This window comes from Sinocyclocheilus anshuiensis, unplaced genomic scaffold (genome assembly GCF_001515605.1).
Source record: "Sinocyclocheilus anshuiensis isolate Anshui unplaced genomic scaffold, SAMN03320099.WGS_v1.1 scaffold163, whole genome shotgun sequence".
In the NCBI taxonomy this organism is placed as follows: domain Eukaryota; kingdom Metazoa; phylum Chordata; class Actinopteri; order Cypriniformes; family Cyprinidae; genus Sinocyclocheilus; species Sinocyclocheilus anshuiensis.
Window position 1 is genome coordinate 108242 of NW_015548223.1, and position 13812 is coordinate 122053.

General features: G+C 40.8%; 1 protein-coding gene across 1 annotated transcript in view; it reads left to right on the top strand.

Annotated features, from left to right (window-relative positions):
- Positions 1 to 13812, top strand: part of LOC107654281 (vitamin K epoxide reductase complex subunit 1-like protein 1) — a 32639-nt gene that overhangs the window by 11877 nt on the left and 6950 nt on the right. Inside the window, exon 2 of the mRNA XM_016441305.1 lies at positions 9318 to 9468. Coding sequence (XP_016296791.1) covers positions 9318 to 9468 — 151 coding nt within the window. The remainder of the gene's footprint in view (positions 1 to 9317; positions 9469 to 13812) is intronic.

Sequence of the window (13812 nt, forward strand, 5' to 3'; positions counted from 1 at the left end):
TTAACATTAGTGACATATTCAGCAGCACGTATTTATAGGCTGCTGTCCCTTTAAATCCGACTGCACGGATCCAGTATGATACACATCCAATTTCTTTCTCAGCTGTTTACATTTAATTAAAACATGACTGCGTTTATGAGAATGATCGTCGAGACGGGTACTTTTGACATAATTCTGTGTGTATGTGTCTGTTCAAACATGAGGTGATGCGAAAGACTAATCAATGCGGTGTTCGAGCGCCGTCTGAAACGTGTCTCTGTGTGTGTGTGTGCACGCTTTGCACGTGTGCGGCAGAACGGAAGATACGCTGTGCGAGATGCGGCTTGTGGGCGCGCTTCAGGGGTGAGTCAGACAGCAAGACGAGACGGCAAAGAGTTGTTTTCTGCAACTTATTGCACTTAAGATACCGTTATATATTCATGAATTCAAATTTTGCATTTATATAGTTTTGTTCAATTTGGTACGCTTTGCAAATTTTAACACATATGACGATAAAGAGTCGAGGCTGAACGTTTTCGTCCTCTGTGTGCAACGCCGTGCTACACAGGCATTAGTAATCAAACACATAGAGCATCGTAACAGACCAAATTCCAGTGATGTTCTCTGCTGTGGATGCGGCGTTACGCGACACGACAAATCCATAACGGTAAACTGATGCCGCGTTCTATTTCTGATGAACTCCAGCGCTCTGACACAAAGAACCATTCGGGGGCGCGGCAAGGCTGAGGGATAGTGTAAAGTCAGCAGATTATTTTGCAAATTAAATCTCTGCAGGGTGATAAAGACTACACTACGTAATTTTCCCACTTATCATGTGACCACTTGCCTGATAAGTAAATAATTGAGCACAAAATATTAATTTGACATTTTAATTACCTCAACATGACTCGTTGTACCCACTTGAGCGCTCCGTTATCAGTTGTAGAAGTTGTGGTTATATCAATAACAGACCACTAGATGGCGCGATTGAAGAATCAGAGTTGGATTGTAGGCAGCCATGTAGAAATATAAAAGAAGGATGTATGGTTCTGTCTAAGCATAAAAGTTACAAGTTTGTGAAAGGACTTCCAGTGCCAGCTTACCTCATGTTGCACGTTTGCGTTTTTGAGAAAAACAATGGCACAATAAAAAAGGACTTTTCATAAGAGACGGGTACTTTTATGTTTGAGTCTATCGAATTGCTTCAGAAAGCTGCATTGAAAGCTTTGTACATTGAAAGCTTTGAAAATAACTATAATAAAATCAATCTCTGCTGTTTTTTTTTCAGACAGGTGCAGTTGAAACCTTATCATTTTATTTGTGGATTTAACATTAATCAGTGATCTAAAGCAAACGAGCTGTAAAAATTCTAAAAATCTTTTAGAGCTCCTTGTGTTTAAGTTTTCAGAAGTCAGAAAGAGCTTTATTGCCAAGTATGTTTGCACATACAAGGAATTTGTTTTAGTGTCATAAGCTTTGTTATTGCACATACTTTTATTGCACAATGGGAGAACATTAACTGTTTATGAGGTATTTTTTCATAATCCATTTGAAAAAAACATATTACATGTTAATGAATAAATCTGTATATATTAAATAATTTAATTTACAAGTGTAATTTTTGTGGTTTTTATTAATGTAAGCAATAGCTTCTGACATTTTATGGCATCAATTACTGCTGTATTTATTCAGAAACACAAGTATCTTAATGTAATTTGTGTATTTTACTTTCATTTTATTACAAGTAGGCCAACAGCGCCCCCTAAATAAATAAAAAGCCTTACCGGACGAGCATTAGGACCCGCTGCTGCTCGCACTAGTAACTGTGACTCTATCGCACACCAGACGCCTCATTCTGTACTCGCCTTCTCAAATTAAATGCTCAAAACAGTGAATTTAATCATCATTCAGGAAAAAGTTCACTTCAAGAATGAGCACACTGCTGACGTGATATTATCGCTGTCACACCATGAGAACATGCAAGTCACTCGTAACTAGTCTCCACGCTGGTTGCTGGCTTATCATTTTGGTACTGTACTATAGTCGATTTGTTGGCCACCACGCCGCTTTCGCCTACCCTTCAATAGGCACTCCAGCTCATTGTTAGGGTCATTCAGTACCACAACTATGGCTGCAGCAATGCAGACTACCCTAGCTAGCGAGGGAGATCCGGGGCTTTGCTCATGCGGGAACAAGATCTCATGCAAAGACACACACCAGGTCTGCTCTGCATGTCTTGGGCTGAAACATGCCCAAATGGCAATCGAATGTCCCGGCTCCTGTGAGCACTGCGCGCGTTTCACCATGAAGAGCCTCCGTCGCAGTTTAGCACGCCAAGCTAGCTCGTCTGGCCAGGATCCCCTCATGTCAGCTAGCCTCAGGTACCCATTCCTGTGGAGCTGCCCACCATGGCAGCTCTATCGTGGGGTGAACAACTGGATGTTTGCGCCCCTCTGCCCGGTGTCCTCAGCACGGACGAGGAGGAGGAGGACGCATTTGAATTTGAGGAAGAGGGGCACTCGGATCTTCTCCTAGCTAGCGAGGGAGATCCGGGGCTTTGCTCATGCGGGAACAAGATCTCATGCAAAGACACACACCAGGTCTGCTCTGCATGTCTTAGGCTGAAACATGCCCAAATGGCGATCGAATGTCCCGGCTCCTGTGAGCACTGCGCGCGTTTCACCATGAAGAACCTCCGTCGCAGGTTAGCAAGCCAAGCTAGCTTGTCTGGCCAGGATCCCCTCATGTCAGCTAGCCCCGCTCCGGTTTCCGCCCCTCAGGTATCCATTCCTGTGGAGCTGCCCACCATGGCAGCTCTATCGTGGGGTGAACAACTGGATGTTTGCGCCCCTCTGCCAAGTGTCCTCAGCACGACGAGGTGTCTGCCACGCCAAGTCAGGCACAGTGGGAGGAAATCTGTGTCGTCACAGATCTCTCGCTCCGTCTTCAGAGATGTGCTGTTCAGGCTGCGGGCAAGGCCATGGCCACAATGGTCATTCAGGAGAGAGGACGCTGGCTTAATTTGGCTAATCTCTCCGATAGGGAAAAGGAAGCCATTTTAGATGCAGAAGGCATTTTCGGCTCAGCACTGACACGGATGCAGAAGAGATGCGAGGAGAAGAAAAGGGGTGACGAGGCCTTGCAGCTCTGCATGCCAAGAAAGACACAGACTGCGTCTCCTCCACCTCCTTGGCAGACCTTTGCACAGCCCACCCCCCAGCTTTCGCATTCCTAGGCGACAGAGACCGCGTGTGAATGCCGCGGCAGGTCAAAGCGGCGCAGCAGAGCAGAAACCCGCCTGGCCCAGGAAAAATTATCCGCCCGCGACCGCACAGACGGACCAGCCGGCTCCTCATTCTACCCAGGTGACGAGGAAGAAGAAAAAGGCCGTCTTCCTGAGGGAAGGGGGCTCACAGCCCCCCCATTTGCTAGTTCCCGACCCTCAGTTGTTCAGCGTTCAGCAGAAAGCTAGTTCAGATGTTTACAGATGTTCTGTGGGGAAATCAGAGCCAAGTTGTGCCAGGGGATGCAGAGCAGTGAAGAGAACGAGAGACGATGCAGTGGTGCACACCCGCCCACTAGTCACAAGCACTTTACATGCTCAGAGTTCAATAAAGTTTTCACTGTTTACCCAACATAATGCCCCCAAAAATGTTGCTAAACACTTTATCAGAACACAGCATAACACCACCTCTGGTAGTCATCGCTCCGCTGAAGGTGGTGAGCCACGTAAACTCTGTCCAAGCGCTAAGTGTTCGCGCATGCGCAGTACAGACCACAAACTCGTTTTCGACTCGGCCACACGATGGCGCTGGAACTCTGCAAGTAAACTATTGGCGAGAATGCACGCAGTCCCATTGGGTGCTGAGAACAGTACAGTACGGTTACAGACTGCAGTTTGCCACTTCTCCCTAGCAGTTCAAAGGAATAATTTATTCTCAGGTGCGGGGAGGATTAGTACATGTTCTTCAGGACGAGATTACCTCCCTGTTGAACAAAAAGGCAATACGAGTGGTTCCACCCGAGGAGAGTCAAAGTGGGTTTTACTCGAGATACTTCCTAGTACCGAAAAAAGGGACTCGAGCTCTCTGTCCCATATTAGATCTTCGTGCACTGAACAAATACCTAAGGAAGTACAAGTTCAGAATGCTCACCCATTCTACACTTCTGAAATTGGGGCGCCCAGGCGATTGGTTTACCTCAATCGACCTGAAGGATGCATATTTTCACATAAGAATATATCCACCCCACAGGAAATCTGAGGTTTGCATTCCTTGGCGTGGCATACGAATATCTAGTCCTTCCCTTCGGCCTGTCCCTCAGCCCGAGGGTATTCATGAAATGTACAGAAGCGGCCCTAACTCCCTCCGCTCGGGGAGAAAGGCATTCGTCTCGCTACCTACATAGACGACTGGCTGGTGACAGCTCAATCGAAGCACAAAGCAAGAGATCACACAGATCACACAGCCATGCTCCTAGAACATCTACAGAAACTGGGATTAAAATTAAACACCGAAAAGAGTTTGTTCCCAGACAGTCAATAGCGTATCTGGGGTTGTTACTGGACTCAGTGATATTCAAAGCGTGACTGTCAGTGGAGAGGGTAATAAAATTTACGCAATGCCTGGCCAAATTTCGGAAAGGGAACAGTGTTTCTTTACGCACATGCCTCAGACTATTTGGTCTGATGGCCTCAGCTCTAATAGTCATTCATCTAGGCAGACTATTTAATGGAAGAGTTTCAACGCTGGGTAGCCTCTCTGAGAGTGGACCCGTTACGGCACTCCCGGAGGAGAGTAAGAGTGACGTCAGCGGCAGTCTTGGCACTGCGTCACTGGCAATGCCCCTGCTTTCTGGTGCAAGGGGTACCTATGGGGGTTGTCCAGGCCAGGAAGGTCATAACGACGGATGCATCGTTGTCCGGCTGGGGGGGCATTCACGAGGGCAGGGCAGTGAATGGGAGATGGGGTCCCCACCTGAACCACTGTCACATAAACTACTTAGAAATGCTGGCTGTCTTTCTAACATTAAAGCATTTTCTTCCTTTTCTGAAAGGACATCATGTTCTTGTGAGAACGGACAACACTACAGTTGTGGCTTACATAAACAGGCAGGGAGGTCTCAGATCACTCCCCTTACACATGTTGGCACGCAAACTGATTTTGTGGAGCAATGTCAGTCTTTTATCCCTGAGGGCGATGCACGTACAAGGGATCATGAACCGGGGTGCAGATCTGCTGTCCAGGGGAAATCCCTTTTATGGAGAGTGGAAGATGAACACGGAAGTGGTCGGTCAAATTTGGAGCATATATGGCAGAGCGACAGTGGATCTGTTCGCGTCGCAGGACAATGCTCAATGCCCTCTGTTCTTCTCTCTGAAAGATCAGAGCGCGCCTCTGGGAATAGACGCACTGGCGCACGAGTGGCCTCGCACTCTCCTCTATGCGTTCCCACCGATAGCGTTGATATCCCCAGCCCTTCACAGAGTGAGGGAGGAGGGACTGAAAATGATACTGGTAGCTCTGCGGTGGCCAGGGAAATATTGGCTGGTGGAGATCATACATATGCTGTATGCAGAGCCATGGTCCCTGCCGCTGCGCAGAGATCTGCTGTCACAGGCAGGGGGGGAGATTTTTCATCCTCATCCAGAACGCCTGGCACTGTGGGCCTGGCCAGTGAGTGGCTAAATATGAATGCGGCTGGTCTGCCAGACAGTGTCATCAGAACTATACAGAATTCTAGGGCCCTGTCTACTCGGTCACTCTATGAATGTAAATGGGGCGTGCTTGAGCGTTGGTGCAAGGCTAGACACATAATTCCCTTTCAGTGTTCGGTGCCAGTTGTTCTATATTTTCTGCAGGATCTGATAGATCAGGGTAAAGCGTTCTCAATCATAAAGAAAAATATACATATTCAAAACGTAATAATAACTTGAATCTAGCTTGCGGCAACAATTGTACACAGAAGCAGTTCCGGGAGCATGACGTATGGGGTCAGCGTTGCGCATGCGCCGGTGCGTCCCGTGAAAACCAACGTTTGTTTACAGGATCAAAAGAAGCAAAGTTTCCTTACTTTAGCAAAGGAAAACCAGTCTCCTCTTGGCTTATATCGAAATCCTCCGACATTCTTCTTTACAAATCCTCATTTTGTACTTCTAATTAGCGACCGTTGTTTTGTTTCGATCTCTCCGCGTGCGTCACTTCTGAGCCGCACATGCGCAGCGCTGACCTCATACGTCATTCCCCCGGAACCGCTTCCATTTAAAACAGTGAGCGCAAGCTAGATTCAAGTGATTATTACGTTTTGAATATGGATATTTTTCTTACAAAAACGCATCGATTCACTACAGGAGGACTTTGTTCACCCCCCGGAGCCGTGTGAGACACTTTTTTTTGTGGAAGGGTGCTTTTTATTTCACGTCATTTGAACCGAAGCACTGCAACACCCGCTGAGTACAACGATAGAGCTTGAAAGATCAAAGACAATTTTTAATATAACTCCGACTGGATTCGTCTGAAAGAAGAAAGTCATATACACCTAGGATGACTTGAGGGTGAGTAATTTATGGGCTAATTTAAATGTTTGGGTGAACTAACCCTTTCATCTCTATCTCATAAAGCTCTGTTATAACACAAAAAAATTTATACACAATGAATCTTTCACAATGTCTACACTTCATGTGTTAAAATGAGAGGATTCGTGAGCACGCAATTTCAGCACTGTGGTGAGTAGATTCTAATTTAATAACCTCTGATTGGCCATTGTGTTCTAGAAAAAAAAAACAGCTGAGTCTGTGATTGGCTACATTGCGCTACCCTTTAAACACGTGTTATAAATATAAACTATGCCTAGCTTGCGCATATCAATCATTTGAATGTTAATATTAGTTGTTCTTTTTGCTTTTGTACAACAGATAAATAACAATTTATATGTTTTAGACACTTTATATTTAGATAATTTCTATTTTGCGGGAGTCCCGCGAATCATTTTATTCTCCCGCATCCCGCACACACACGAGTCTCTTCCCACCCGCACCCGCCCATCAAGAGTTGTCCTGCGCCGCACCCTGTCGCATTGGGTCCCGCGGTACTCCCGCGGGAGTGCAGGTCTCTACCTTACGCCTCCATCTGGTTTACGTGCTCACTCAGCGAGAGGAATGTCGACGTCATGGGCTCGCTTTAAAGGGGTCACGTTACAAGATATCTGTGAAGCGGCTAATTGGTCTTCACCGCACACATTTGCAAGGTTCTATAAACTGGATGTTACAGCTCAAACGTTTGCACATGCAGTATTGAGCGTTGGATCTTGAGTGTTGACTTAACCAGCCCTATAATAGTTTCTTTGGTTTGCAGGAGACTATGAGACAGGCTATCTGGCAATAAGGGAGTTAGGATATCCCATAGTGAGACACCGAAACGTATGCTTGAAAGAGAACAATAGGTTACTTGCGTAACCCTGGTTCTCTGATAGCATTAAGTGAGGTGTCTCACCAGATCACCCTCCTTGCTGTGTGAAGCGAGGAAGAGGTGTGCTTGTTTTGAATGTCGTAATGACGTTGCGTCGCTCCTTTTATACCGAGGGGAGGGAGCCACTCCCTAACACAACGTCATGTCTGCCCAGCCTATTGGGGTTGGCATAATGGAATTGGGCTTCTGAGGAATACGCAGAAGGGGCATATCCCATAGTGAGACACCTCACTTAATGCTATCAGAGAACCGGGGTTACGCAAGTAACCTATTGTTTTGCTTTAGACAAACTGCCTCTTTATTAATTGAACTGTAGCTAGTGAAATGAATGAACACATAATTAAGAAAATATCAATACAAGGACCTGATGTAGTGAAGCAATACTATTACAAACAGAATCATGGTTTCATTATTATTTATGTAGCCCACGTGTGTTTTCTGAGCAGAAACGCTTTCATTGGGAATGATGGGACATATGGTGTAGATTGGGCATGACCTCAAGTGTTAGGCAGTGTTAGGTCTTTGACAAATCCATTGGCAGGAAGTTGTGAAACGGAAGCTGCTCTCCAGTGTTGGGTTACACACCTTTTTCCTCTTCAGGGTTAGTTAATAGAAAAAGTTTCAGGCTTTTTAAACACTTACAGACTGATGTAGGAATCAGAATCCAGTCATGCGTTCAAGTTCACTCATAACATCATAAATGGTGCTGCAATGGATTAAAGGTGGGGTAAGCGATTTTTCAAAAATGCTTTAGAAAACTGATTCGGGCCGACTAGCAAAACAAACTTGTAGCCAATCAGCAGTAAGGGGCGTGTCTACTCATGATGTGGAGGTGAGAGCGTTCAGTGTACGGGATGGACATTAGTGAGCCGAGCGACAGAAAGATAGAGATGGCGGATAAAAAACAAAAGAGGAAAACGTCTGCGGAACAAAAGAAGGCTTAAGGCAATAAGGCAAGAATCGGGGATTTGTCGTGTCGTGCCGCACCGCATCCAGTGTAGACCATAGATATGTATATATCTATGGTGTAGACAGCATCACTGATTATAATGAGTTCCATAGTATTTTGCCGCGCCACTCACGTCCGGTGTAGACACGGTGTAGCATTGGTTTTGCTTTGGTTCATAGAACTAATCGTTGCCTGGGTTGCGTACGTATGTGTGGGGCGGAGCTATCAAAATAGGGGCGAGACCCTTTTGGGGTAGGGGCGTGTTTGTTTTGGTGATTTCAAATGTCAACATTGGCTACCAGAAATCGCTTACCCCACCTTTAAGTGTTTAGCAAATGATCAAAATTGTCCATTTTACTGCTTAATGCTAAAATCAGTTGTTTGGTGATTGTCAGCCAAAACAAAGGCCCCCCCAAAAATGCAATATGATTTTCCTGCCTTTTAAGATACTTTGCTTTGGAAAATGCATTGTGAGCTCAGCCAGTGGGGGGAAAAAAATCCGAGATGATGGACAAGAGAAATGTTAGTTATATTATCTTAATGTTAAAAAATACCAAATGTTGATGTAATTAACATGCACTATTTTATCTAATTGGCTAATTATGTGTGCTTGTATGTACTTATGCTGGAATTGGATGTGACTGGAAGCTACCACATTTCTCCTTTGTTAGTGTAATTTCAATCAATTTGGGTCAGAAATCTCCATTCGCACTGATAAAAGGAAACTGCTTTTTAGCTGCTGCTGTCTTGATCATTGTATGATTTGATTTAGGCCAAATATTCTGTCATAATGTGCTTGTATTCCCTCGAGAAACCCAGAGCTCACACATGATATTAGTGTTTATTTTTAGTTCCCGTCTCTCATGTTGTCTGAGTTCTGCTTCTTTACTGTTTCTCTCTGTTTGTGTTCATCTTTTCTGTAGATGGGGTCGAGGATTTGGACTGTTGGGTACCATTTTTGGGAACGACAGTGCAGTAAACCAGCCAAACAGTGTCTATGGAATCTTGTTTTATATCTTTCAACTGTTACTAGGTAAGAACAGCATCAACCGCATTGATCTGCAGATAATGACAGTTTAACATCAGTAGATACTTTCTAGGGATGCACCAGTATAGAAAGTATGGCAGATATAAATGTCAATTTATGGCCAAAATCTTGATATTACGAGTCTGATGAATGTCTTTGGTCACTGTGTGCATCGTTTTTGACCGTCTGTTTTGCATCAAGTTCAACTTCCATTTTATTTCCACTTGTGATTTTCTCAACTGCTTGATTTTCTGTATTGTTGCAAAATGTGAACTGTATTATCTACAGAATTATATCAGCTATGCATTAAAAGTTGAATATACTGTATAATGTATATAGTACATCCAACTTTACCTACATAGTTTACTCACATAAAGCAATATATACCATATAGCAAATCTCTGTTGTGTCGCAAAATATAAACTATTTTATTGCCCAGCTCTAATCTGCTAAATGCGACTATAAGGCATGAAGATGATGTAAACATTAACATCATAATTTTTCTATAAAACTGCTTTGAGACAATTTGTATTGTGAATATACGAATAAATTTGACTCAATAATTATGAAATTATGAAAACAAGATAACAGATAAAATGATTGTTGTTTAGTAGTTTTCAGGAAGTTGTGGAAGTGCACTACACATAGTTTATCTTTTTTATTTTTATTTCATGAATTTGTATTTATTGTTTTTATATTATTTATTTAAATGTTTATATTTAAACATATTGTTACATTTATTTATATTATTTTCAATGTATCTTAATTTTTATTTTTTACATTTTTATTTAGCAGTTGAATTATATTTGAAGTTTAGTGAAATATACCTTTTATTGAAAATGTTTTTTATTAAGTACAAAAAATGGGTGATGTTTTCAAAGTCAGTGAGTAATAGTGCTAAACAATCATGATCTCAATATTGACCTTGATTATGATTTTTGAATAATTGAGCAGCCCTAGAACACACATGGTGTCCACAGCCTCTCAATCTACTTTTACTATTGTAGGAATAGTTAAAACTGTTCGGTGATACCTTTTTTGTCTCTATCTAGGTTTATTTGTGAAAGATTATTAAAGTTCACATTAATTTGTGCAGTGTACGGTGTCTGCCATTAACACATATAATTTCCTGAGACGGATACTGTAAGGGACTTGTGAGCGTGTCCAGTTATAGTAGGAACATTGCTTTCTGTAATCTGAAGCAGTCTCACAGACCTCTGAATTATCACCCTCACTTGTCCATGTCTGTCATCGCTGACGGCTGAAATATTTTAGCGTTTCAGTGCGATACGACACGTGTCAAACATTCACAACCTTAGTTTAACCCCACGACTCTCGTGTCGTGTGCGTCTCTTCTCTGGACAGCGTTTGAGTTACTGCTGTATCAGTTTCTCTTATGTTTGTCATTCCCTTCGTCTGGGTTATTATTGTTAAATAAAACTATACTAAAAACTTTTTTTTTTCAATTTAAATAAAGCTAAAATAAAATATAAATATTCGATGAAAAACAAGCTAAATGAAAATTAGATGCGTTGTCTTGGCAACTAAATTGAAACACTAAATTTACTAACTGGACATAAAAAATTAACTAAACTGACACTGAAATAAATATAAATTAAACCTAAATTCAAAAATAAAAATGACAAAAACACATTTAAAAATTACTAAAAATTAAATAATTAAAATTAAAACTGAAAATATAAAAATAAACACTGGTCTATAGAGATGTGCAGAAGTACATTTTTTCAATATTGACTTATTATCTGACCAACTAGGTTGAGTTAAGGAAGCCCTGTATGATCTTCTGGTTTAGGTTTGTTTACCAGAAATGATCAATTGTGTTTCTTGATCATATGGATGCTAAATGCAACCCTTTAATTTTCAGCACAAAATACATTTTATTTTGCGCAAAAAAACAACAACAAAGAAGAGCTTTTGCATTGTGACATTTATTTTCATGATAATTAAGCACATTCCCTTACATTCTTATTTCTGTTATGTGAATAAAATATATTATTTAAATTTTGGAGCATTTATAAATAATAGTAGCATATGATTTATTACTTTAAAAACAAATCATTATAATATTATTATTTATTTATTATTTTTAAAGTACTGTATTATAGTAATTACAATGTAGTAAAAATAATTAGTAAAATCCCACAATTAAAACATCCTAACACATTACAATAATGTAAATTTGGGGGAAAATGTGCTTAATTGTCATGAAAATGATGTAGATGATAGTAAAATAATCTTATTGTTTTTGATGAAATGTGACACTGAAATAACTACAACCTGACTTGGCACAAATCTTTAATAGTCCTGATAATTCAGCACATTTCCTTCGATCCTTATTTCTGTAATGCAAATAAAATATATTGTTTAAATTTTGAAGCATTTATAAATAATACAAGCATTTGATGTACTACTTTTTTGCCGATTTAAATAAAAATCGTATTTGTAGTAGTAGTATTTTTAGTTTAATAGTAATGAGAATCTCACCTTTGGGGAAAAACTCACGATTAAAACATCCAAAAACATTTCAATAATGAGAATTTGGGAGAAATTTGCTTAATTGTCATGAAAATGATAGTAAAATAATCTTATTGTTTTTGATGAAATGTGACACTGAAATAACTACAACCTGAATTGGCACAAATTTTTAATAGTCCTGATAATTCAGCACATTTCTTTCGATCCTTATTTCTGTAATGCAAAATAAAATATATTGTTTAAATTGAAGCATTTATAAATAATGCAAGCATTTGTACTTTTGTACTACTTTTTTGCCGATTTAAATAAAAATCGTATTAGTAGTAGTAGTAGTAGTAGTATTTTTTTTTAAATACTGTTTAATAGTAATGAGAATCTCACCTTTGGGGGAAAAACTCACAATTAAAACATCCAAAAACATTTCAATAATGAGAATTTGGGAGAAATTTGCTTATTTGTCATAAAAATGACCAAAAGAAAAAAAAAAGATCCTAAAATAATCTTTTTGTTTTTGGGATGAAATGTGACCTGGACATGCTTTTGTGAGATCCACTGAAATAACAACGACCTGAATTTGCACAAAACTAGCTTCACTATAATCTTCAGAAACAAACAGATGTGCATGTTATGTATGATAATGAGCATGAAATGTACTTTGTAAATTCATCCCCCTCAAAACACCTCCAGAAAAATTTAAGCTACGTAAAAATCTAGAGAAACTAGTCAGCCTCACTAATCGGATTGACTAGTCGAGCATCCTGACCCCTCCCTGCAGACGTCTGCCTCATCATTTCCTCTTGCTTCTTTCCTCAGCGGTCATGTGGGCTTTGCTGACTCAAGTTCCTCTGTGTGTTTGGCTCTGCTGATCTGTCCTCAGGTTCATTGTGCTTCTAAAACTGGACACAGTCAAGTCTTTCTTCACACTATTGCAGCACATTTGCATAATGCCAGCGTGCAGTTCGCTCTCGGAGTGATGGACGGCTGTACGCATGGAACTGTTTTGCACTTCCTATAAACTGTTTTACATTTTACTGTGCAGTTTCTCGGCTTATTTCCTTATCGATGCGTGAATTAATGGACTGGCTGTTGACTCAGTTAATCAAACGAACGGCTCTGGGGCCTCATGTATAAAACTCTGTAGATTTCATCCTAAAAGTGTACGTAGGCACAAAAGCTAGATTTTAGTGTATGTGCATCTCCAGCCCGACTCCTCCCCGAAATCACCATATATGGAGCTTACAACGCCTAGTTTTACTATGCATAACCTCATCTGCATATCATATCTATGCATATTCCCATCCACGTGACACCATGTTTAACACCATCAAAGGTACAAGACAAGCCATACATATAAATTTTTATTGCATTAATTAAAAATCATCCGGTATCCTTGTCATGTTTTAGAATAAATATATCAAAATATCCATAAACTGTTTAAAATATTTCTCAGAAAAATAATTTAGAATAGAGTTAATCTCATTCATTTCCACTGGCCCAATAATATTTCAATTGTTAAAAAATGTTTTTATTAAATTAATGCAGTTTTGCTGATAAGGTGAACATCTATTAGCTATTTTTAGTGGAAAAATATAGGCCTATATTTATTGCAGTGTAAATACAATTGTCTGACTGGCAAATCTTACCGTTTTCTTCAAGTTGTATCCTTCAAATACAGTGGTATTTTTCATAATGTTGTGGAGATGCCTTCACACGACATCAACACTTCCGTACAGCTGTGGTTGTACAGTAAGCTATTATCATTGGTCCTATTCAAACTGGACAATGGACCGTTCGACCACCGAATCCAGAAGTGTCTGCCATAATATTGAAGTAAGTGCGCATCATTGTTCATTGATCATTGTTCTCGCTAAAAATATTTTCTCATAACATGAGAT